This window comes from Triticum urartu, chromosome 7A (assembly GCF_056163025.1).
Source record: "Triticum urartu cultivar PI428250 chromosome 7A, HENAU_Tu73, whole genome shotgun sequence".
Lineage (NCBI taxonomy): Eukaryota > Viridiplantae > Streptophyta > Magnoliopsida > Poales > Poaceae > Triticum > Triticum urartu.
The window spans coordinates 732,172,194-732,198,574 of record NC_141879.1 but is presented as its reverse complement, the minus strand read 5'-3'; the positions used below and the strand labels follow the sequence as shown (position 1 = coordinate 732,198,574).

The window sequence follows — 26,381 nt, the reverse complement described above, 5'->3', positions numbered from 1 at the left end:
TGGCCGGCATGCCGCTTCAATGCCGGCGCCGGTGAGAGGTCGCATCCGCTCTGAACCGGCCACGGCATGTATTGTTGCACAACATATGTACGCACGTATTGGACTCGAACTTCAGTTTAACTAAAACAAATGTTGGTTGATTAATCAACCAAGGAAGATCTTCACATCTGCATTAACAAGAGATAAATGGATCGACCGAGTTAAGTTGGAAGCAGGAGTAGATCAGATCGTCAGGAGAACCTCTGTTAGAGCTCTGAGCTAAGCGTGGCTTAGATGTTTTTCGATGCCACTAACTAGCGAATGCCAGATTTTTAAGCAATCTCAACAAACGCTCTTAGGATCGTCGGATCTCGATCGAATGCATGAAACTCTTTTTTGTTCTACATGGCAATTTTTTGCTTTAGAGGATGGCAAATCGCTTGTAACAGTACAGTAATTTTTATCTATTTTCACATGACAATTCTGGGCATTCGCTCAGAAATCAATCTTCGTTTTTTTAAACATTTTTGACGTTTTTTCAGGGGAATCTTAGATGGTTAGGTTTCTTATGATGAAATCAGTCCATCGAAATTTGAGTTTTAGACTTGATATGGATGCTCGCATATTTTATTAATTTATTTCAGGCTCTCCGACGCTATTAATTATTCCAGAGGTATGACGTGTCCGTCGACTAGAGATCTGCATGTCGGCTCAGTCTTTTGGATGTACTTATAGGCATAAGGTTTGTGTGTGTTCATAAAAGTGAGTGTGCGTATATCTCTTGTTTAAAGAAAAAGAAAATTGAGATTAATTTTGATCATTTGCAGCGGACGGAGAACTGGAGATCCCGTAGCTGTGTCAGAAAAATGCTTTACTCGATCAAGAGGCTGCTTAGTATTCTGACGCTGGCGCTGCAGCCTGCAGATATCGGACCTGGCAGATTTGATCCCCGAAGAATATACGACTACTTGCTACTTGAATGCACGTTACCTTAGTGGAGTACCAGTGGCGATACGTACGCTTATAATGAGTCAATCATGTTCAACGATATGCATGCATGGGCGCGAGGTATCTCTAGGATTTGGCCGGCGCCCGTCTCACGCGCTCACCCACCCACTATGCCTGCGTGCACGTCCCATTCAGAGAAGAAATGCACGGCAATGATCAGTCCCGGGTGCATGCAACTGGCCACTAACGTCCACGCACCAGCACCGGCTAGTTCCCATGGTGTCATGGAGGGCGCACCATATGTACGACTAGCCCACCACATTGGCTGGCTAAATATCCATGGATTACCACGTGACTCATGTAATAAGCACATTAGTAGAAAACGGAGCTTTAAAATCGGTTCGTAAGGGCTTTTAGTGTCGGTTCCATAACCGGCACTAAAGGGTGGACACTAAAGCCCCCCCTCCCCTTTAGTACCGGTTCGGCACGAACCGGGGCTAAAGTGCCACCACGTGGCGTGAGCTCGCGCCCTGGTATGGGCGACCTTTAGTACCGGTTGGTGTTACCAACTGGTACTAAAGGTTTTTTTTATTTTTTTTTAAAAATTTTGGAAAAAATTAGTCTCTAATCACCTCTCTTAACTGCTCAAGTATGGATCACTCATTCCAAATCGCCTAACTTCCCGGTCGGTCACCCATCCTCTCACTCCCCCAGCTGAGCACGCTTAACTTCGGAGTTCTATTCCCCCTACATTCCAAGTCTGCACTTGTTGTTTTCCTGACAAATGTAAGCTGTCAATCCTATTAACCCTCAGCAGTTTAGCTTGAGCATTAGGTCACACGTTTCACCGTTTGAGTTTGAAACTATTATTCTAAAAAACAGTAATTATTTAGTAACACTAATATTTCTTGAATAAGGTTGACCATAGTTTGACCACAGTTTGATCATAATTTGACCAGATTTGATCAAAATTCAAAAAATTGAAATAATTATTTAGTAACACTAATATTCTTGAATAATTATGTAGTAACATTAATACTTCTTGAATAAGTAGTTTGACCAGATTTAACCAATTTTTTTTTGAAAAAACTGAAATTTGACCATATCTTTTTTTCCTTTTGGAAATTGAGGATTCTAAAAAATTGCAAATAGGCCGTAGGCCGTCAAAATCGGATGCGAATTTTCTTGCTGAATTTTTTGAAATGGCGATACACGGGGGGGAGGGGGGGTAGAGTTTGAAAATTGCCCTATAGTGCCGGTTTGTCTCTCTAACTGGGACTATAGGTTAAGACTCTTTAGTGCCGGTTGGTGACACAAACCGGTACTATAGGTTAGACCTTTAGTACCGGTTTGTGTCACAAACCGTCACTAAAGAGGCTCGTGGGGCCCTGGCCTGACGCCAGCCTGCCACCACCCCTTTAGTACCGGTTCGTGGCACGAACCGGTACTAAAGGTTCATTACGAACCGGCACTAATGCATAGCCATTTGAACCGGCACTAATGGTCACATTAGTGCCGGCTCAAATACAAACCGGGGCTAAAGGGGTGAACATTTGACCCTTTTTCTACTAGTGGCAATCCAAACTATTTGAAAAGAAAACTACTTGTGAGTTGCGACGGATTAACATAGTAGGCTGTTTCGATGTGCCGGTCATAGCTGCAGTCCATTCCACGCCCTTCGCCTCTGATTACAATTTTTTACTTTGTGAAAAACGGCAAAGACTATATATTAAGTAGTAAACCGTCATGAAAATAACTTTATAAAATTTGAAAAATAGCACAAAATTTTTGAAGGTTTCAAAGTCTTCTTCCTCCTACATCCATCGATGACACACCGCGAGAAAAGCTCGTTGCTCCCTCTGAGCCTTGGTCTCAAGGGAGCAAACTTGTTGAAACACAACAACTTCTAGATGTTGTGGCCAGAAAGTTGTCTGTTTACTCAAGAAGATGATGCCGACCGCAATCTACATCGTAAATCGCTATCCCAAAGAAGAAACACCGGAGAGAGCCTGAATAACACCAAAAACCAAAGCAAGAGCCCTCGCGCTGGCAAGAGCCAGCATCCACCGCGTGTCTCCATGGCCCTAAGGCCACAAAAGACGAGGTAGATTGGCGGCGATGCCAGCGGGAGGCGGGGAAACCCTAAATGCCTAGGAGCTTTTCATTCTCTATAGTAGAAAAAACCTTACCCAAAGAAATATATCTATAGATACACCACCACCACATGCCTTCCAATGATGCCAAGAAGTACCATCTGAACAAGCATAAGGACGGGGAGAAATTATTCCATGCCAACAGAGGGCCCTTCACCTCACAACCAATGACTAAGGGCCGAAACATAAACTAAAACCTCACCTTACCACCGCCGGTCCAAAACAGCGGGGTCCCCACCGCCTTCCATCACCGAGGTGACAGATGGAGGGAGAAGGGTCCCATGATCTCGCCGAGGAGGGGGTAGATCGCCGTCGCAGCCCTAGCTCCTAGATTTCCCCCAGAGGGAGGAGGAAAAACCATACACACATATCTTTTCTTTTGGGGTGTGTGCCACTAATTGTGTATGCTCTAAACAGTGTCATTTTATTTTCCGTGGAAAATAATTCCACAATGTATATTTTTTCAAAAATCGTCAAACCCATTTGCATTTTCAACAAATTAAGTTGTTCGCTGGAGACGGCGTAAGGTCGAATAGGTAATCTGCTTTGACGTAATCTTACATGTTCTCTGGTGTCGCCATCAGCTAATCTTCTTCCATTTGTTGGTGATCACGTTTGTATATATACCGAGAGCCACATGCTCAAACCGTCTGAGAAGTATATTCACAAGTACATCATGTCTGCCATGATGATTTCTAATCTATGTGCTAAAGAGGAACCCTAATCGGCATATCGTTTTTCCTCTCGTCCTGGCGGCTGGTACCCTAGCCGCCGCTAGGAGGCCAATCTTCTAGCGCCATCCTCCGGTGGCTCCCCCCCCCCCCCCCCACCGGAGACCTCGGTCGTCGGTGGTGTGGGGGCTCGCCAGATCCATGCGTGTGGATCGTTTTTACTCTCCCGTAGTCTAGGTTTTTAGTCTGTTCATCATCTTGGCTTCGGTGGCGACGATGACGGCGCTGAATAATGATTCTTGGATCCATCCCTGACTAGGCCATCGGTCCTATGGTTGGGGATGAATTTGGAAACCAGTATGTTCAATCAACGCTGGCGTGGCAGCGGTGGCATCCTCGTGGTGGACCTCTGTCCTCGGACTCTACCGTTGCGACGACGTTTGCTCCAGCGTCGGCGCGGAGCTTGGGAGGTAGTCCAGGAGCGGATGCAGATTGTGGTCTGCATCAACGACATCTGGAAGACGGAACATGTGTTGGGTCCATGGTTCATGGATGGCAGGTATGGTTTCCTCCTTCGGTGTCTTAGTCGTGGTGGGGTACCAGATCTGGAGTACGATGGCGTGTTCGGGGTGGGTCTGATTCGTTCAAAGGCAAGGGCTTCATTTTTTGTGAGCCACCTTGGAGGTCCGTAAAGCTGCATATCAGCGGTGGAGCCGCTTCCAGCTCAGGTGAGGAGGTGATCCGTCATTCTTTTCTTTGGTGGCTGCTATCGTTGTGCCGGAGTCAAGTGACGGGCGTTGGCGTCAAGCTCAGAGATGTTCTGCTATCTTTTCAGTTTTATCATGTCGGTCCTTACGTGACTTGTATTTTAATCATTATAGTATGAATGAGACACATATTACCATACAAAAAATTAATCTATGTGCTAACATCTGGCATAATAGTTTCCCTAAGGCAACTGGTGAGAACGATCTCCATGATTACGCTAAACCACCTTTGAAACAACATACGTGAATTATACTTTACTACAGTTCTTGAGAGTCATGCCATCTTTGTTTCATAGTATCTGATCCCTGACAGGTTGGATCCCTGAATATTCGAAATAGCAAGACTAATCAATGGTTGATACGCAGTCATACAAAAATGATTAGTTAGCAGCTATGGACGGTTGCTTGAACACACTTGTTTTTCTTTTCTTAATCTTATTCTATGGAGAGAAAAAACAGCTTCGAGCGGAGACTTTCTATTTTTCCAAATTGCAAGCATTGATTCTTCATTTCAACTAGCTCACCAATAATAGCATCTAGCTGGGAATTAATTTGGTTTCATTCACAGACCAATATCTTCGAGATTGTTTAGTATTTATCATGACATATTTGATTCGTCTGATAAGAAAAGAAAATAGCCAACATATCAGCAATGCCACATGCTGCACCAATGCAACACATGCTCCATATCACAAATCAAAAGTATCCTAACGGAAAATAAACCATACGCAAAAGTATCCTAACATGTTATAAATGTGTATGCGTGCATGTGTGCCAACTAATTTGGTAGGATTCCAGGCGCATTTGTATCGTAATGGCTTTTCAAGTATGGATGTGGTTTGATTCACAAGATTTAGACCCTTGTTTTTTTTTTTGCGAAGTTCCATTTGTACTATATTTAGTGAATGATACTTCTTCTCCAAAATAGTTTTTCCAATTGAACGATTTCAAAGACACATAACATTCCAAACATGTATTTTTGTTGTTGTTGTGGAAATCATGCATCCTTCTTCATATTCCAGTGCGTTTAGAAACCCTGCCAAAAGGTAAGCTGTTGAGCCATTGTCATGGGGGGAGCTAGAGGACCAGATTACGAGAATCACTGAATGTTTACCCCGCTAGGACGACGGCCGACACCAACGACCAAGACGACTAGCTGAGTGGACACTGTAATATTGGCACAACGTCTGTACGCATCAATCGTTCTACATATGGTTCACGGTTAAGGCCAGTTCCTTTGAGACTTATGGGTATAGTGGCAGAGCTACATAGGGCCAAAGCTGTGCAATGGCCCGCCCAACGCAAACGAAAAATAGTGAAACATGAGGGCAAATTAGACCATCGAGGGCAATTTGTATGTGTTTTTCTCTATCCTAGCTCGCACATGCCTGCCCAGGTTTTCCTAGCTAGTTCCGCCACTGTATGGAGCTGCCCTATACCTAGCTTATTATGTCCCTATCCAAAATAAACAGAACGTGTGTGCACACGTATTGAACACAAAGTTTAATTGACTAAAGCAGTTGTCGATTCGGCTAGAAAAAGCAGCTGTTATGAATATGGTCATTATTGTACTTTGTCGAGAGAGCGGCGTCATCAGATTTGCCATGAAAAATAGTTTTGCACATTTATATTTTAAAAATCATTTAGTCACTTGTGTTTTAAAACAAATTGTTCACCGGAGACCACATAAGGTCCAAAAGGTGATCCACTTTGACATGATCTTAACTGCTAATCCGACGTCGCCTTCAACTAATCTTCTTTGATCCGCTGGTAATCCGTATTTGTATACTAGGCCACACGCGAAAACCCAAAGTTTCAGAAATCACATGTAGACGACGTGCCTCCCATGATGACACATAATCTAATCTTTGTGCTAAAACCTGGCATGATAGTTTTGCTAAGGCAGCTGGTGAGAACCAATCTCAGTGATTACGACCCACCACCTTTGAAACAACGCATACAGATTGTACTTAACTGGAGTACATTTCTCGAGGATCATGTCATCTTTGTTTGTCGATATCTGATCCCTGACAGGTTTAGATCCCTGAATACCCCAAATAGCAAATCCTAACCAATGACTGATTCGCTATCATACCAATGATTGTTAGCAGCTATGGGCAGTTCCTTGCACACATACTTGTTTTTCTTTTCTTAATCTTATTGAGTCAATCACACCAGAGGTGTCTGACCTTGTTAGAAAAGTTAGTTTGATGCTAAAGCTTGTGGCATACATTGAATCAGTGACAGAACCTGGCTTGGGCGTTCATCTACGGTGGCAATCACGTTTGTATACGCATAGAGTGATGATGAGGCGAGCCAACATGGCGCGGCCCAGTGTCAGTCACGGGAAGGCACGGCGAGGGCGTGTTTTTTTAATCCCCCCTAGAATTTTATTTTTCTCACAAAAAACCCCTTGATTTTTCTCCTGAAAAACAATGAACATCACATACAACATGTTGGGCCGCACAGGGTCGAACATACAACATGTTGTCAAAATGGGATTTCTACCCTTAATGGCCTGCAGCGGAGTACGCACATAAGGCTTAAATGGGCTGCAGTCACCGCGTCCCGTTTACACATGTTAGTTTTTTTCTTTTTAAGAATTCTGTAAAAATACATATATTAAAATAATATACATACATATAAAATAAATTATTTAAAATAATGTTCATACAATTATAAAAATATATTTGAAAGAGTGTTTATGTAATTTGAAAAAATCTTAGTAAAATAATGTTCATGAAATTATAATTTTTTTTCCTATTGAAAATAATTTCTTGTTATCCTTCAAAATATTCCCATATTATTTATAATTTTATATATTTAAAATTATATATATTTAAAATAATATTTATGCAATAGAGTAATTTTCATGAATAATGAAAAAATTATTAATATATTCAGAAAAATATTCATGTATTTTCAGCCTGTATTTATGCATTTAAAAAAATATCCATGTATTCACTTTACGAGAAATATTATTATTACTAAAATTAATATTCATGTAATATCTAAAAACATTTAATTATTATTTGAAGAAACTATTTATATTATTTAACTAATAAATATAAATTATAATACTATACATGAATAAAAAAACTATCATGTTAAAATGGGCCGCGATAACTGCAGCCCATTTAAGCCCCATATGGGTGCTTGCCTATAGGTCAATAAGATGGGAACCCCTATTTCTTGCTTTAAACAAGCGCAGGGAGAAGCCTCGCGTCGCGGAGCGCCAGATGAGCCAGCCCAGCCGCGCGGGAGGCCGCGGCCTGTTTGTTTTATTTGTTTTATGTTTTCTGTTCTCGTTTTTTTCTTTATTTTTGTACTTTTCTTTATACTTAAAATATTATATATATATATAAACTCTTAAAAAACATTTGAAAATTCAGACCAAGTATTTGAAAAATGTTTAATAAGTATTAAAAAATGTTGAACAAGTATTTGAAAATTTTGAATAAGTATTAAACACTATTGAAGGAGTATTTGAAAAATGGTGAACATGTATTTGAAATTTTTTGCTTAAGTATTGAAATGTGGAACAATTATTTGAAAATGTTAAATAAGCGTTCGGACAATGTGGAACGTGTATACGAAATATGTTGATTACTTATTAAAAAAATGGAAGATGTAGAGTGAAAATGAAAAAAAACATAAGTAAAAACAAAAGAAAAAATTGGAGAAGAAAAATGGAAAAAATGGAGAAGAAAAAAAGAAAATACAAAAATACAAAAATAAACTAATGTAAAGCCAACTCTTTGAACCTCAAGTAGGACACGCGCTGATAGTTTACAAGAAGGTTATGTTGGCTTAGTGGCTAGCGGAGTCGCGCTGCAGACTGGATTTCCACGCTAACAGGCCAGCCGAATAGGTACAGTGCGGGGGGATTTGCTTCAGCGAGACAAGATCACAAGAAGCAGCAGCACTCGCTCAAAGCGAGAAATAGCACAGTAGATGCACGCCGAAGCCAAGATATGTCACCGACTCAATGTATGCCACAAGTTTTAGCACCAAACTAATTTTTCTCACCAAGTTCAGACACCTGTGCTGTTATTGGCTGTCCATTTGAAGGCACCAGCATAGCATCTAGCTGGGAATTAATCCAGTTCCATTCCAGCAGGGCAACAATTTATCCTGACAATTTGATTCCTCTGATAAGAAAAGGAAAACAGCACATGGGGCAACAAATGCAGCACACAAGAGACACACGACAGTGCAACATTTATACGTATATCACAACATGGGCACTCCATTTCAGCAGGGCGCCAGCATAGCATTTCAGTCTAAAACCCTCCCCTCCATTTCATCTACTGAACAAGAGGAACCTCGGCGGCCATAACACTACATGCAGAAACTAGGATATGTGAGGATTAGTTATCAGTTTTCATGCCCCGCAGGCCAACATCTTGCGGCACCACAAGCGCATAGAGAGATTCCCAAAATTCGAGGCCTGGGGCGAGGATCAGTACCGCGGACAGGAACTACGACAGCGTCTGGATCGTACACCTCGTAATTTCCTTCTTCAAAAGCATGGGTTGATATATATGTTTATCTAAATTGTCGTCAAAAGGTCTGTTTAACTCGGCCTGTCATTCCTCTAGCCGCTGCCGAAGTCCGCCTTGTAGTTGGCGCTGGACTCCAGCTTCTTCAACTCCGTCAGCTTCCTCACCCCCTGGTAACAGCCGTTGCAGAAAATCGAGACATTATGATGGATGCCACACGTTATCTGTCATTGAATCAGAAATCGTTGGCAAAATACCACAAGTACCTTCATGAAGTCCTCGTTGATGGCGTAGTCACGCTCCGCTCGGATCGCCGCCATGCCGGCCTCTGTGCAGATGTTGCGCATGTCAGCGGCGTTGAATCCCTGAAACGCAACGACGGAGTTTACAAGTGAAGCTTTGAATGGAACGGGAGCTTTGCAAAAGTTAGGCGAGGGACTCACCTCTGCTAGCTTGGCAGCAGCTTCGTAGTTGATTTCACCGTGCTTGGCCATCCCAGCTGCATGTATCTTGAGGATTTCCAGCCTCGCTTGCTCGTTAGGAAGAGGGATTTCAATCTTGCGATCCAGACGCCCAGGGCGTAGGAGAGCAGGGTCCAGCACATCCGGACGGTTGGTCGCCATGATTATCTTCACCTGAAGGTAACCAGGAATGAAAATAGGTTTAGACTGAAAATCAATCGTCCGGAGGCACTCACAACAAGGAAATGCATGCCTTGGAATATGTACAACAGCAATTACTTTCCTGAGAAGTTCAGCATATTTTGAGCTACGAAGATAACTGACCACAGGCACAAAGGTTCAGATTTCAAGCATGTTCAATAACTAAACATACATCCAGAAACCAATATAATCAATGGGAACATTCTGAAAATAACTCACCACTGACAGAAAGGTTCAGATTTCAAGCATGTTAAATAACTAAACATTCATCCAGAAACCAATATAATCAATGGGAACATTCTAACATGACAACCGCACATGCATACAGGTCTGGATGCAACATCAATAATACTCATCCTGGGCACAGAGTCACGAAGTCTAGCAAAAGAGACATATACCTTTCCAAGTTCATCAAACCCATCTAACTGGTTTAGCAGTTCCATGAGCGTCCTTTGGATCTCGCGATCAGCACTTGTGCCTTCACTGAATCTTCTTCCTCCAAGTGCGTCAATTTCATCCATGAAGATGATGCACGGCTGGACAGAAAAATGGAACAGCAGCAGAGTTGAGTGATTAGTAACTAAGTTGGGGTTACTCTACTGGAAACAAAATGTATGGCATTGTTTATTTATACTACATTTCAGTGGTAATGTGGGTATCATTGTTAATATATATTTTAGAGATAAGTGCAACTCTAATCCAGTATCTAGTTATGTGCCATGTAAAACTCATAACCAGTTGCTCATAACTACTACTCCCTCTGTAAAGAAATATAAGATCTTTTAGAACTCTACTTTAGTGATCTAAAATATCTTATATTACTTTACAGAGGGAGTATATGTGTTTATAGTTGATAACAAAACTAGAGAAAATCAAGAAAGAAGATCAGGACAGAAGCTAGCTCTGGGGTTCTGAACATGTAGGTTATTGAAGCATAGAAGGTTTTCAGATAAAAATGAGAAGATGTTGAGTGGGGCTTACCTCGTGATTACGTGCATATGCAAACATTTCCCTTATTATCCGAGCACTCTCACCAATATACTTACCAATGACTGCACTTGAGACAACCTATTGCATACAGTACAGATTAATAATAAGAACATAAAGATATATATACAGAGGGAGAAAAACAGTTGAAGATCAATATATCTATGCGACACCTTAATAAAGTTCACATCTATGTTACTTGCAAGAGCCCTAGCCAGCAGTGTCTTCCCAGTTCCAGGTGGGCCGTAGAGGAGCACTCCCTGAAGCCAAGTGATTGTTAAGCAATATTAACTCTATTTTAATAGCCTGCGCGGTTGTGCCCTTGGAACAAACGAATGCAAGTGTATGCATTGATGAATTTACCTTGGGTGGCTTAATACCAACTCGCAGAAACAGTTCAGGGTTCATGAGCGGAAGTTCTATGGTCTCCCTAATTTCCCTGATCTGGTCAGATAGCCCTCCAACAGCAGAGAAGCTGACATTCCCTGGATCTTCATGAACCATGTTGAACACTAAAGGGTCCACCTGAAAGGAAGTAGAATTTCAAATCACGTCCTCAACACATAACATCCATTTGATTCTGGATTGCAACCAATGGAGAAACAGAAGACAGAGGTAATAAATGGGACAGGCAAAGTAACGGATGTTTCGAAACACAAATGATACCGAAACACAATTATACCTCACGCGGAAGCATGCGCACGATTGTAAGTGTGCTTGGGTCAAGACACACACGTGTGCCTGTTTTCAAGCTCTCCGTGTTCAACTTATTGCGACAGTTGACAAGGTATCGAGGACCACTCCTAACCTTGACGATAACTGCAAGTGAAGGAACATGACTTATCAGCAAGGAGGGAAATATCGATCAGACACCAAACAGAGAGATCTCGATGGCAGAAAAAGAGGAGGCTGGTCTGAAAGCTGCGGTCCACACTCACAACGCTCGCCGCCAAGCGGGCGCAACACCTCCCCCACTATCTGCCCAATGCTCTGAAACGCCTTGACATGCCCATCAGTTATCTCACGCTCCTTCCTAGCCTTCTTCAGGTTCTCTTCCCCTGCAATGGGAGAGCGTATCAAACACCGTAAACACAACAGAAGATGCCTATGGATCTCCAGCAAGAAAATTGCACAACAGTAACGAAATGCTCAAGAGAGAAAAATCAGAGATCAAATTAAAAGGAGCCTGCACGAACAGCCCTTGCTCGGGATCATCCATTTCCACGCGAACAGGCGAGAAATGGCCACTACTTGCACCAACTACAGAGCATTGCACCGAACAATATAAAGGTAAATCACTCTTGTTAGTTCCTATCACCAATCATCTTTTCCGAGCAAACAGGGCGTAAAAAGGGTGCTACCTGCATCATGCACCAGTATCACAGCACTGAACATTGTGAAAGTAAAGTGCTCTGATTCCAATCACCAGAGCAGCTAGCACAATCGTACCCGTAGAAACCCTAGACTGAAGCAAATCCTCAACTTTCCAAGGGCGAACCGCGCCCAAATTCGGAATCGACCAACTGCCCGGAGATTCTACTGTTATTTTTCTCAGTAAAAAAATAGTTATTGGGTGGTAACCACGCGATCAGCGCCAAGGAGGCGAGGGTTTATCGGCGCAAAACCCCGAAAGCAACGCGCCATCGCGGCGGACGGGAGCGAGCCGGCAGCCGGAGCGAAGGCGGGGCGCCGACTGCTCGCTCCGGTCGCCGCCTCGAGCCAGGCCGTACTGGCGGCTCGGTCGCTAGGTCTGCGCGGCGGGGGCGGGCGGGCGGGCATTGCGGCGGCGGGGGAGGACGGGGAGGTACCTGTGGTGAGGAGGGACTGGCGCTCCCGGTAGGCGAGGAGGCTGGCGCAGTACTTGGCGACGGCGGCGGCGCGGCGGGCGTCGTCGGCGGTCGCGGCCATGGTCCGTCCGGCGCGGCGGGCGGAGTGCGAGCGAGGGAGTGGGGGTGGACTCGGTTGGACCCGACCAGCTGGTCTTGCCCACCTGCTTTTCCGGGGGGCCGTCCGTCGTGTGCGCCGACTGGGCCTGGGCCTGGTGGCCTCCCATCAATCCTTGAAAAGATTCTCGAAAGAAAAGAAAACCAATCCTTCAAAACCCCACTACTTTTTGAGCATTTTGTCTTTTTTTTTTAGCATAAAACCCCACTACTAGCTTTGCCTAACTTGGTAGAAACTACAATCCTCATGTGGATGCTGAGCCCGTGCAGAGCTACTGCTCCTCCTTTAACTGCGAAACATATCCTTCAACACCGACAAGTGGTAAGCGACTGTGTTAACTTGGAATGAATTGCCAAGAGATTTGTTCCTGAATGTTGTGATGACTCCCCTTGTGTGGTCCCTTAGGAAACTGAGTAGGTGACCACGCGATCAGCGCCAAGGAGGCGAGGCTTTAGCGGTGTAAAACCCCGAAAGCAACGCGCCATCGCGGCGGGCAGAAGCGAGCCCGCAGCGGAGGCGAAGGCGGGGCACAGATTGGTCGCTCCGGTCGCTGACTCGAGCCAGGCCATACTGGCGTCTCGGTGGCTAGGTCTACGCAGCGGGGAGGGGAGGGCGGGAGGGCATCGTCGGGCATTGCGGCAGCGGGGGGGGGGGGGGGGGGGGGGGGAGGGGGGGGGGATGGGGAGGTACCTGTGCTGAGGAGGGACTGGCGCTCCCGGCAGTCGAGGAGGTTGGCATGATACTTAGTGCAAAGGAATGTCATACAAGAATGTCATACAAGAATAAAGGAGGAATAATTTTTACTAGGAATGTCTCTAGGAAGTAGTATAAAGGAGGAATCGAGGAAAGCTAAACTTTCTATATGTACAAAATTAGACTCTGAAAAGAGTTGAACGCACCATAAATATACTTTTATAAAATAAAAATGAGCATGGTTCTCACAAATAAACATCTTTCATGGAAACTTAATGTTTAACACAGGTCATTCGCAAAACAAACTGTTTAACATAGATGAAGTTGTGGTTCCTGCAGGTAAAAATTAAACGATAGAACACACACTAAATTTTTACGCTACATCCTCGCATAGCCAGCTTTATGGCACCATGATTCTGAAGCAATGGTAAAACAAAGAAGATTGCTCACCCTCCAAACCATCACGGTGGTGTGCCAGTTATTCCGGTAAGGTTGCTACATGGTTTGCCCCCAATCGCCAAGTCACAGACGCCAAAATTACTAACGAATGCCGCAATTCTATCATCACTGAGAGATTTCACGTCAAAATCTCAATTAATGTGCTAGTCTGAGTCAGATCTCATCAATCCTTCAAAATCCCTCGTACTAGCTTTGCCTAACTTTGTATAAACTACAATCCTCATGTGGATTCTAAGCCCATGCAGAGCTACCTCTCCTCCTTTAATTGAGAAACATACCCTTCAACACCGACAAGTGGTAAGCAACTGTATCAACATGGAATGAATTGCCAAGAGAATTGTTCTTGGATGTTGTGATGACTCCCCTTGTGTGGTCCCTTAGAAAACTGAGTAGGTATTCAACCTCATCTGGCTCCAAATGGGCAACCTTGTTCTTCGCAACCCATACAAGGTTTCATTTTCTGCACTCATCCACGACATATTTTTGAACACTTTGACATGGTGGATTTTCTGCCCTGGACTCTTTCTATTTATTTCGCACTTGCCACACATGTCCACAAGGAATCGAGTTAACTTCTCAGGTCCCTAGAAGACCACAACTTCATATAATGAGGAAAGATCTCAAATTTGGACTTTGGACGGACATGCAAGAGAGGAAATCTATTCTCAATTGAAATATTATCGATATATCCTCTTTTTAAAGCAGTTGCGCACAAGTGCTTAGAATCCACAAACTCTGGATCAATTCCACACAAGAATCTAGAGAAAAGAATCCCATACACCTTTTCGAGCTAGTGCCACATAAGAAAGGTAGCCCAATAGCTTGTTGAGAAAGAGGGCTTGCTCACCAAGCTATTTGGCTACCGTTCTTCCATAATGAAAATGTGGCACTATATCCAGAAGATGTATGGGAAACAATTTCAAGATTCTTGTATGACATTGAACCTGAGTTTGTGGACTCAAAGAACTTGTGGGCAGCTGCTAGAAAAGGAGGATATATCCATAATTTCCTAGTTGAGAATAGATTTCTTGTCTTGCCTCTCCTTGGAAATACCATATTTGAGGCATTTACTCATTATATGAAGTGGTGGCCTTCTTGGGACTCGAGAACTTAACTCAATTCCTTACAAACATGTATGCAAAGTGCGAAATAAATAGAAAGAACTTATTGTACTTTTTGTAAGCTTAAGAAATCTACCATCTCAAAGTGTTCAAAATATGTCATGGATCAGTGCATAAAATGGAACCTTGTATGGGTTGGAAAGAACAAGGTTACCCCTTTGGAGCCAGATGAGGTGGAACACCTACTCGGTTTCCCATGGTACCACACAAGGGGACTCAGCATGGCATCCATGAACAAATCTCTTGGCAATGCATTCCAAGTTGACACAGTTGCTTATCACTTCTCGGTGTTGAAGGATATGCTTCCCAGTTGTGTTATTGTGCTATGATTAGCACCATAGGGTAAGCCAAGTTGCAGAATCACATGGAAAACTACCTCATACATGAGAAGTAGCTCGAATAATGCATTTGCTCATTATGGCCTAAAATAAAAATGCTTTGGTTGAAATAGCATGTGCAAACAAACATATAATAAATGAAATGAAATTATCTGGTTCTAGCATTACCATTCTCCTTAATGCCTTCATGACAATCTCTTTTGGGAAACCCATTAATACATATCCTTGAACCAATGAAGTGGATGTTGCTTCTCCAACGACCCACTCATCAGAATCCTTCTAACAATCACATGGACAAATATCACATAATGATCATAATAATAAAAAGTTAATAACAAACCATGGCTAGTTTCTATGCCTAAAGAATAATTTTTCTATCAATTACTACAAGTTGTACCATCTTGGATGAGCCATCATAATCCAAGTTCCTTATGGCCAGAGCCAACGAGGGTTCCTTCGCAACATGACTTTCCCAATGAAGCCTATCAATGTCATCGCTGTCGTTAATCCAGTCATGTGATATGAGTTAAGCACGGAAGAAGGTAAATAAAAAAACCAAACTGCTAGCAAAGAAAATATAGAGAGGAATATAACACAATGGAAGAATTTTTGTTGTGCCACAAGCCCCGAATGACCACAAGTTATCATAATTGTAATATCTATACAAATCCGCACAATCAGAATCAATTCTAGAGTCTATAACACATAAAAAGGAAGAAGACAATGCCCTCTTTTTTCACTGAACAAAATTGCAGACACGAACTAGTAAATTGACTTCATAGTATAAGAAACGGACCAAGAGCAAACCAACCAATGCCACATGAAATCCGGTGATTGCTACATGGTCAAATTAGCACATGCTAAGGCCATATCCAATTCTACAGTTTGGGGCACATTGTGGAAAGGGGAAACATACTTTTTTTTGATCGAACAAACCACCAAAATTAACCTCTTATGGAAGGCAAACCATCGATAGAGAGATACATCAACAGTAAAAACGTGAGACGGTCCCAATATCGAAATGGTGATTTTGTTTGATTTGATTCTGTTGTAGAAAACAAAAAAGGTATTTCTGAGCGTTTTGAGTTAATGGAAATTTTACATGTTACAAAGAATTCCGAGGAAAAATTTCAATGAAAGGCATCCCTGGCATAAAAATCATCAATAACTCCAGTTCTCCATCTAAATTCTTTCGAATCAAGCGCCCCAAGGCTTTCCCAAACAGAAAAAGGAGAGAAAACCTACCACCTTTGATCTATCAAGATGCGCACACCCCTGTGACCCTTCGAATATCTCACTCCCTAGTGAAGAGGAATAGGTAGAGGATGACATGATCACAAGGAAGGGCTGAGGCGGGTCTGCGAAATAAAGTGTGATGACAGAGTGAAAGTCACACTTCTGAGGCGATGAAAGAGGAGGAGGCGAGCACTGGAAAGAGTGGAGGCGGAGGAGGACAGCATGATTGCTCTTTGCTGCCCCTATATGCTTTAGACCTAGGAGCGTATTATGGTAGGTAATTAAAGCCCATGAATTGGAAAGATATCCACGAGAGAATAATTCACTTATTATGGCATAAAGATCGCAATCAGGGAAGATTTTCTTCTTGTATCTTTCCAAATCATCCAAATTGTATATTATCTTTCCAAATACTAGTAGGCTTTAGAATATCTCCCTAAATCATCGACGTTAACTACCTGCCACATTTTTCTCGGGTAAATTACATTTATGGTACTTGTAATTGTTGGCGCGTGATAAAAACATCCTCAAACTTATAAAGGGCTCTAGTATGATCCTTATATACATGAAAATATGTAGGACATATGGTCATAAATACAACTATGGGTATATATGGTGCTCACATGGCCATGTACTAGTATTCTCTCATAAATGGTGATTTTTGAGAGGGACACACATTATTCGTGTTTTGTTAGAATACTCTTTATGCTTCACTTTTATCTTTTGAGCTAGATAGTTGTGCTTCACTTATATCTTTTAGAGCACGACGATGATTATATTTTAAAGAAATAGTTGCACTCTCATGCTTCACTTATATCATTTTGAGAGTTTGATAATAGTAATGGCAATATACACAAGTTATGAAATTGGTCCTAATATGATAGGTATTCAAGAGGGATATAATAAAAACTTTCAATGTAGATCACTGAATATAATAAGTTTGATTCCTTGCAATAGTTTTGAGATATAGAGATGGTAATATTTGGGTTGTACTGAGATTGTGGATTAGTAAGAATATTTGTGTTAAGGTTTGTGATTCCCAAGCATGCATCTATAGTCTCCCGTTATGCTAAGAAGTTGGAGCACGATTTATTATCGAGTGTCTTCCTTTTCATGAAGGTCGGGGCGCGCGATGGTTAACTCCTACCAACCTCCCCCCTAGGAGCATGCGTAGTAGTACTTCGCTTCGAGGGCTAATAAGCTTCTGCAATAATTATATGAGTTATTTATGACTAATGTGAGTCCATGGGTCATACACAATCTCACCTTTCCGCAAATTGCTAGCCTCTCCGGTACCGTGCAAACTTTGCCAGTGCATCCAAACCTCGTGATATGATATGCTCTATCACACATAAGCCTCTTTATATGTTCTTGAAAACAGTCACCATACCTACTTACTATGGCATTTCCATAACCATTCCGATGATATATTGCCATGCAACTTCCACCGTTCCGTTATTTTTGTTGGGAACGTTGCATGGAAGACAAAAAAATCTACGCACACGCAAGATCTATCCATGGAAATGCATAGCTACGAGAGGGCAAGAGCATCTACATACCCTTGTAGATTGCTAAGCGGAAGCGTTTATCACGCAGTTGATGTAGTCGTACTCTTCGCGATCCGATCACGGTCCAACGGATCTAGTGCCGAACGGACGACACCTCCGAGTTTAGCACACGTGCGGCTCGATGACGCCTCCTCCTTCTTGATCCAGCAAGTGGGAGAGGAGAAGTAGATGTGATCACAACCAACACGGCGGTGTGGTGGTGATGGTGGTGCTGGAGCACTAACAGCGCTTCGCCAAGCATCGCCGGGGCGAGGTAGTGGAACTACGGAGTAACATGAGAGAGAGGGCGCCAAGGGCTTGGTGTGTTTTCCTGGGACGCCCCCACCCCTCTATATATAGGTGGAGGGGCGTGGGAAACAGTCCCTCCAAGCCCTAGGGTGCAGCTAAGGGGGAGAGGACTTGGACTCCAAGTCCAATCCTATTCCTACTAGGACTCCTTCCTGTTTTGCCTTTCCTAACCACATGGGCTTTTGAGGACTTGGTGCCCCTAGCCCAATAAGGCCAGGGCACCTCCCCCAGCCCATGCTTGCCCATGTGTCGTGGTGGACCCACTTGTGGACTTTCGGACCCCTACGGAATACTCCAGAACCTTCTGGAAGGTTCCCGGTACAATACCGAAAAACTGAACCTTTTTCCGGAACCCAAAATATGACTTCCCACATATAAATATTTACCTCTCGACCATTCCGAGACTCCTTGTGATGTCCGGGATCTCATCCAGGACTTGGAACAACATTTGGTTACCACTCATCAAATATCCCAATACTATTCTAGCGTCAACGAACGTTATGCGTGCGACCCTGCGGATTCGGGAATTATGTAGTCATGACCGAGACACCTCTCCGGTCAATAACCAATAGTGGAACCTGGATGCCCATATTGGTTCCTACATATTCCACGAAGATCTTTATCGGTCAAACCATTATGACAACATACATAATTCTCTTTGTCACGGTATGTTACTTGTGCAAGATTCGATCGTCGGTATCTCTATACCTACTTCAATCTCATTACCAGCAAGTCTCTTTACTCGTTCCATAATCACATCATCCTGTAACTAACTCCTTAGTCACTTTGTTTGCAAGCTTCTTGTGATGTGTATTACCGAGAGGGCCCAGAGATACCTCTTTGTCATACAGAGTGACAAATCCCAATCTCGATTCATGCCAACTCAACAGACACCTTCAGAGATACCTGTAGAGCATCTTTATGATCACCCAGTTACGTTGTGACGTTTGATAGCACACAAGGTATTCCTATGGAGTTCGAGAGTTGCATGATCTCATGGTCGAAGGAATATGTATTTGGCATTAAGACGATCATATGCTAAGCTAACGGATGGGTCTTGTCCATCACATCATTCTCCTAATGACGTGATCCCGTTATCAAATGAAAACTCATGTATATGGCTAGGAAACCTTAACCATCTTTTGATCAACGAGCTAGTCTAGTAGAGGCTTACTAGGAAGACGGTGTTGTCTATGTATCCACACATGTATCTGAGTTTCCGATCAATATAAATCTAGCATGGATAATAGACATTTATCATGAAAAGGGAAATATGATAATAACCAATTTATTATTGCCTCTAGGGCATATTTCCAACAGTCTCCCACTTGCACTAGAGTCAATAATCTAGTTCACATCGCCATGTGATTAACACCCAAAGAGTTAGCTAGAGTCAATAATCTAGTTCACATTGCCATGTGATTAACACCCAAAGAGTTCTAAGGTGTGATCATGTTTTATTTGTGAGAGAGGTTTTTAGTCAATGGGTCTGCAAAATTCAGATCCATGTGTACTTTGCAAATCCTTATGTCATACTATAGATGCTGCTATTACGCTTCACTTGGAGCTATTCCAAATGACTGCTCCATTATACGTATCCGGTTTGGTGCTCAGAGTTATCTGGGTCGGTGTGAAAGCTTGCATCAACGTAACCCTTTACGACGAACTCACCTCCATAATCGAGAAACATTTCCTTTGTCCTTTAGTCACTAAGGATAATTTTGACCGCTGTCTAGTGGTCCACTCCTGGATCACTATTGTACCTCCCTGCCCAACTTATGGCAATGCACACATCAGGTCCGGTACACAACATGGCATACATTATAGAACCTATGGCTGAGGCATAGGGAATGACTTTCATTCTCTCTCTATCTCTGTCATGGTCGAGCTTTGAGTCTTACTCAACTTCACACCTTACAATACAGACAATAACTCCTTCTTTGACTGATCCATTTTGAACTCCTTCGAAATATTGTCAATGTATGTACTCATTGAAAGTCTTATCAAGCGTCTTGATCTATCTCTATAGATCTTGATGCCCAATATGTAAGCAGCTTCACCGAGGTCTTTCTTTGAAAAATTCTTATTCAAATATCCTTTTATGCTATCCAGAAATTCTATATCATTTCCAATCAGCAATATGTCATCGACATATAATATCATAAATTCTACACAGCTCCCACTCACTTTCTTGTAAATACAGGCTTCACTGTAAGTCCGTATAAAACAAAATGCTTTGATCACCTCGTAAAAGCGTTTATTCCAAATCCGAGATGCTTGAACCAGTCCATAGATGGATCGCTGGAGCTTGCACACTTTGTTAGCACCTTTAGGATTGACAAAAAACTTTCGGTTTCATCATATACATCTCTTCCTTAAGAAATCTGTTAAGGAATGCAGTTTTGACGTCCATATGCCAGATTTCATAATCATAAAATGCGGCAATTGCTAACATGTTTCGAACAGACTTAAGCATCGCTACGGGTGAGAAAGTCTCATTGTATTCAACCCCTTGAACTTGTCGAAAATCTTTTGCAACAAGTCGTGCTTTGTAGACAGTGATATTACCATCAGCGTCTGTCTTCCTCTTGAAGATCCATTTATTTTCAATGGCTTGCCGACCATCGGGCAAATCCACCAAAGCCCACACTTTGTTCTTATACATGGATCCCATCTCAGATGCCTCAAGCCATCTGTCGGAATCTGGGCTCATCATAGCTTCTTAATAGTTCGTAGGTTCGTCGTTGTCCAAAAATATGACTTCCAGTACATGATTACCATACCACTCTGGTGCGGTACGTCTTCTGGTCGACCTACGAAGTTCAGTAGTAACTTGATCTGAAGTTTCTTGATCATCATCATTAGCTTCCTCTCTAGTTGGTGTAGGCATCACGGGAATGGTTTTTTCTTCTGATGTGCTACTTTCCAATTCGAGAGAAGGTACAACTACCTCATCAAGTTCTACTTTCCTCCCACTCATTTCTTTCGAGAGAAACTCTTTCTCTAGAAAGGACCCATTCTTAGCAACAAAGATTTTGCCTTCGGATCTGTGGTAGAAGGTATACCCAATAGTTTCTTTCGGGTATCCTATGAAGACGCACTTCTCCGCTTTGGGTTTGAGCTTATTAGGATGAAGCCTTCTGACATAAGCGTCACATCCCCAACCTTTTAAGAAATGACAACTTAGGTTTCTTGCCAAACCACAGTTCATACGGTGTCATCTCAATGGATTTAGACGTCGCCCTATTTAACGTGAATGTGACTGTCTCTAATGCATAACCCCAAAACGATAGTGGCAAATCAGTAAGAGACATCATAGAACGCACCATATCTAATAAAGTATGGTTACGATGTTCGGACATGCCATTACACTATGGTGTTCCAGGTGGCGTGAGTTGTGAAACAATTCCACATTGTTTTAAATGAAGGCTAAACTCGTAACTCAAATATTCGCCTCCGCGATCAGATTGTAGAAACTTTATTTTCTTATTACGATGATTCTCCACTTCACTCTGAAATTCTTTGAACTTTTCAAACATTTCAGACTTGTGTTTCATCAAGTAGATATACCCATATCTACTCAAATCATCTGTGAAGGTGAGAAAATAATGATACCCGCCGCGTGCTTCAACACTCATCGGACCACATACATCGGTATGTATTATTTCCAATAAGTCATTTGCTCGCTCCATTGTTCCGAAGAACGGAGTTTTAGTCATCTTACTCATGAGACAGGGTTTGCAAGTATCAAATGATTCATAATCAAGTGATTCCAAAAGTCCATCCGCATGGAGTTTCTTCATGTGCTTTACACCAATATGACCTAAACGGCAGTGCCACAAGTATGTTTCACTATCATTATCAACTTTTCATCTTTTGGCATCAATATTATGAATATGTATATCACTACAATCGTGATTCAATAAACCATTTACATTGGGTGTATGACCATAGAAGGTTTTATTCATGTAAACAGAACAAGAATTATTCTCTGACTTAAATGAATAACCGTATTGCAATAAACATTATCTAATAATGTTCATGCTCAATGCAAACACCAAATAAGATTTATTTAGGCTCAACACTAATCTCGAAGGTAGAGGGAGTGTGCGATGGTGATCATATCAATCTTGGAAACACTTCCAACACACATCGTTACCTCGCACTTAACTAGTCTCCGATTATTCTGCAACTCCTGTTTCAAGTTACTAATCTCAGCAACTGAACCGTATCAATACCCAGGGGCTACTACGAGAACTAGTAAGGTGCACATAAATAACATGTATATCAAATATACCTTTGCTCACTTTGCCATCCTTCTTATCTACCAAATATTTAGGTAGTTTCGCTTCTAGTGACCATTACCCTTGCAGTAGAAGCACTCAGTCTCAGGCTTGGGTCCAGCTTTGGGCTTCTTCACGGGAGTGGCAACTTGTTTGCCATTCTTCTTGACGTTCCCTTTCTTTCCCTTGCCCTTTCTTAAAACAGGTGGTCTTGTTAACCACCAACACTTGATGCTCTTTCTTGATTTCTACCTCCGCTGATTTCAGCATCGTGGAGAGCTTGGGGGTCATTTTTGTCACCCCTTGCATATTTTAGTTCATCACGAAGCTCTAGTAGCTTGGTGATAGTGACTGGAGAACTCTGCCAATCACTATCTTATCTGGAAGATTAACTCCCACTTGATTTAAGTGATTGTAGTACCCAGACATTCTGAGCACATGCTCACTAGCTGAGCTATTCTCCTCCATGTTGTAGGCAAAGTACTTGTTAGAGGTCTCATACCTCTCAACACGGGCATGAGCCTAAAATACCAATTTCAGCTCTTGGAACATCTCATATGTTCCAAGGCGTTCAAAATGTCTTTGGAGCCACGATTCTAAGTCGTAAAGCATGGCGCACTAAACTATCAAGTAGTCATCAAACCAAGCTTGCCAAACGTTCATAACGTCTGCATCAGCTCCTGCAGCAGGAATGTCACCTAGCAGTGTATCAATGACATAATTCTTCTGTGTAGCAACGAGGATAATCCTCAGATCGCGGACCCAGTCTGCATTATTGCTACCATCATCTTTCAACTTAGTTTTCTAGGAACGTATCAAAAAAATAGGGGAGCTACATCATGAGATATTGAACTACAACATAATTTGCAAAGATATTTTGACTATGTTCATGATAAATCTTAGTTCAGTTAATCAAATTACTAATGAACTCCCACTTAAATCAACATACCTCAAGTTTTCTAAGTGATACATGATCCAAATCAACTAACCCATGTCCGATCATCACGTGAGATGAGGTAGTCATCAATGGTGAACATCTCCATGTTGATCATATCTATTATATGACTCATGTTCGACCTTTTGGTCTCTAGTGTTCCGAGACCATGTCTGTACATGCTAGCCTCGTCAAGTTTAACCCAAGTATTCTTCGTGTGCAAAACTGACTTACACCCATTGTATGTGAACATAGAGTCTATCACACCTGATCGTCACGTGGTGCTTCAAAACAACGAACTTTGGCAACGGTGCATACTCAGGGAGAACACTTTTATCTTGAAATTAAGTGAAGGGATCATCTTATAATGATACCGCCGTTCTAAGAAAAATAAGATACATAAAGGATAAACATCACATGCAATGAAAATATGTGACATGATATGGCCATCATCATCTTGTGCTTTTGATCTTCATCTCCAAAGCATCGGCATGATCTCCATAGTCGCCGGCTCGACACCTTGATCTTCATCGCTGCATCGGGGTCGTCTGGCCAACTATTGCTTTTACAACTATTGCTAATGCATAGCGATAAAGTAAAGCAATTACATAGCGCTGGCATTTCATACAATAATTAAAAGACAACCCTAAGGCTCCTGCCGGTTGTTGATATTACAAAACATGATCATCTCATACAATAACGTATATCACATCATGTCTTGACCATATCACATCACAACATACCCTGCAAAAACAAGTTAGACGTCCTCTACTTTGTTGTTGAAAGTTTTACGTGGCTGCTACAGGCAAAGAACCATTCTTACCTACGCAAAAACCACAACAGTGTTTTATCAAGTTTGCTGTTTTAACCTTCTTCAAGGACCGACCATAGTCAAATTCGATTCAACTAAAGTAATAGAGAAACAGACACCCGCCAACCACCTTTATGCAAAACAAGTTGCGTGTCAGTCGGTGGAACCGGTCTCATGTGCGTCCCACAATGCCGCGGAATCAAAATAAGACTTTGGTTGTGCATATCATCACTGCCCAGAACTCCTCCACTGTTGGGAAGAACTTTGATTCGGTGGTGACATTGGCCTGGCTCATAGACCTAGGGTGCTGCTAAGGGGGAGAGGACCTAGACTCCAACTCCAATCCTATTCCTACTAGGACTCCTTCCTTTTTTGCCTTCCCTAGCCACATGGGCTTTTGAAGACTTGGTGCGCCTAGCCCAATAAGTCCAGGGCACCTCCCCGCAGCCCATGCTAGCCCTTGGGTCATGGTGGACCCACTTTTGGACATCTGGACCCCTTCGGAATAATCCGGAACCTTCTGGAAGCCTCCCGGTACAATACCGAAAAACTGCACCTTTTTACGGAACCCAAAATATGACTTCCCATATATACATCTTTCCCTCTCGACCATTCCAAGACTCCTGGTGACGTTTGGGATCTCATCCAGGACTCCGAACAACATTTGGTTACCACTCATCAAATATCCCAATACTACTCTAGCATCAACGAACGTTATGCGTGCGACCCTGCGGGTTCGGAAATTATGTAGTCGAGACCGAGACACCTCTCCGGTCAATAAACAATAGCGAGACCTGGATGCCCATATTGGTTCCTACATATTCCACGAAGATCTTTATCGGTCGAACCTTTATGACAACATACATAATTCCCTTTGTCTGTTGGTATGTTAGTTGCCCAAGATTCGATCGTCGGTATCTCTATGCCTAGTTCAATCTCATTACCGGCAAGTCTCTTTACTCGTTCCATAATACATCATCCTATAACTAACTCCTTAGTCACTTTGCTTTCAAGCTTCTTGTGGTGTGTATTACCGAGAGGGCCTAGAGATACCTCTCTGTCATACGGAGTGACAAATCCCAATCTCGGTTCACGCCAACTCAACAGACATCTTCGGAGATACCTGTAGAGCATCTTTATGATCACCCAGTTATGTTGTGACATTTGATAGCACACAAGGTATTCCTCTGGTGTCCGGGAGTTGCATGATCTCATGGTCGAAGGAATATGTATTTGACATTAAGAAAGCAGTAGCAATAAACTGAATGATCATATGCTAAGCTAACGGATGGGTCTTGTCCATCACATCATTCTCCTAATGATGAGATCCCGTTACCAAATGACAGCTCTTGTCTATGGCTAGGAAACCTTAACTATCTTTTGATCAACGAGCTAGTCTAGTAGAGGCTTTCTAGGGACACGGTGTTGTCTATGTATCCACACATGTATCTGAGTTTCCGATCAATACAAATCTAGCATGGATAATAGACGTTTACCATGAACAGGGAAATATGATAATAACCAATTTATTATTGCCTCTAGGGCATATTTCTAACAATTATGATACACATTGTCATTGTCATATTCCTTTGTATGATCACATAGCTGACATAGTATTTGTGGCTCAGCCACCGTTCATCATTTTTTATGCATGTTACGCTTGATCATTACACATCCTAGTACACTTCCTTAGGCATTTATATAGAGTCATATTTTATTCTAATATCGAGTTGTAATTTTGAGTTGTAAGTAAATAGAAGTGTGATGATCATCATTATTAGAGCATTGTCCCAAGTGAGGAAATAAAAAAGAGAAGCAAAAAAGAGTCCACCAAAATAAAATAAAAATGAGAGAAAAACAGAAGGGCAATGTTATTATCCTTTTGCACACTTGTGCTTCAAAGTAGCACCATGTTTTTCATATAGAGAGTCTCCTATATTGCCACTTTCATATACTAGTGGGAATTTTTCATTAGAGAAGTTGGCTCGTATATTCCGATGACGGGCTTCATCAAATGCCCAGGGTCTTCATGAGCAA

The 26,381-nt window shown here is 42.3% G+C and overlaps 1 protein-coding gene and 2 pseudogenes across 1 annotated transcript; 1 reads left to right on the top strand and 2 right to left on the bottom strand.

Annotated features, from left to right (window-relative positions):
- Positions 1 to 8,747: 8,747 nt before the first annotated feature.
- On the bottom strand, positions 8,748 to 12,659 carry LOC125521565 (26S proteasome regulatory subunit 10B homolog A-like). The gene is made up of 10 exons (XM_048686630.2): positions 12,478 to 12,659; positions 11,608 to 11,727; positions 11,352 to 11,488; positions 11,033 to 11,194; positions 10,843 to 10,929; positions 10,664 to 10,750; positions 10,081 to 10,218; positions 9,464 to 9,655; positions 9,287 to 9,385; positions 8,748 to 9,190 (listed from the first exon to the last, which is right to left on the bottom strand). Exons 1-10 carry the CDS (start codon positions 12,575 to 12,577, stop codon positions 9,116 to 9,118), a joined length of 1,197 nt encoding a protein of 398 aa, XP_048542587.1. The 5' UTR covers positions 12,578 to 12,659; the 3' UTR covers positions 8,748 to 9,115.
- Positions 12,660 to 13,706: 1,047 nt separating this feature from the next.
- LOC125519509 (DNA (cytosine-5)-methyltransferase DRM2 pseudogene) lies at positions 13,707 to 14,559 on the bottom strand (annotated as a pseudogene).
- A 53-nt stretch (positions 14,560 to 14,612) lies between these two features.
- On the top strand, positions 14,613 to 15,215 carry LOC125519508 (DNA (cytosine-5)-methyltransferase DRM2 pseudogene; annotated as a pseudogene).
- The last annotated feature ends 11,166 nt before the right edge of the window (positions 15,216 to 26,381 follow it).

What these genes read in the sequence shown, in the direction of transcription:
- LOC125521565 (XM_048686630.2), bottom strand. Translation starts at nt 12,577, where the DNA reads ATGGCCGCGACCGCCGACGACGCCCGCCGCGCCGCCGCCGTCGCCAAG. An exon ending in TGCGCATGCTTCCGCGTGAG is followed by an intron (nt 11,195 to 11,351) that starts GTATAATTGTGT and finishes ACTTCCTTTCAG; the next exon opens with GTGGACCCTTTAGTGTTCAA. An exon ending in TCAACGAGGACTTCATGAAG is followed by an intron (nt 9,191 to 9,286) that starts GTACTTGTGGTA and finishes GGCTGTTACCAG; the next exon opens with GGGGTGAGGAAGCTGACGGA.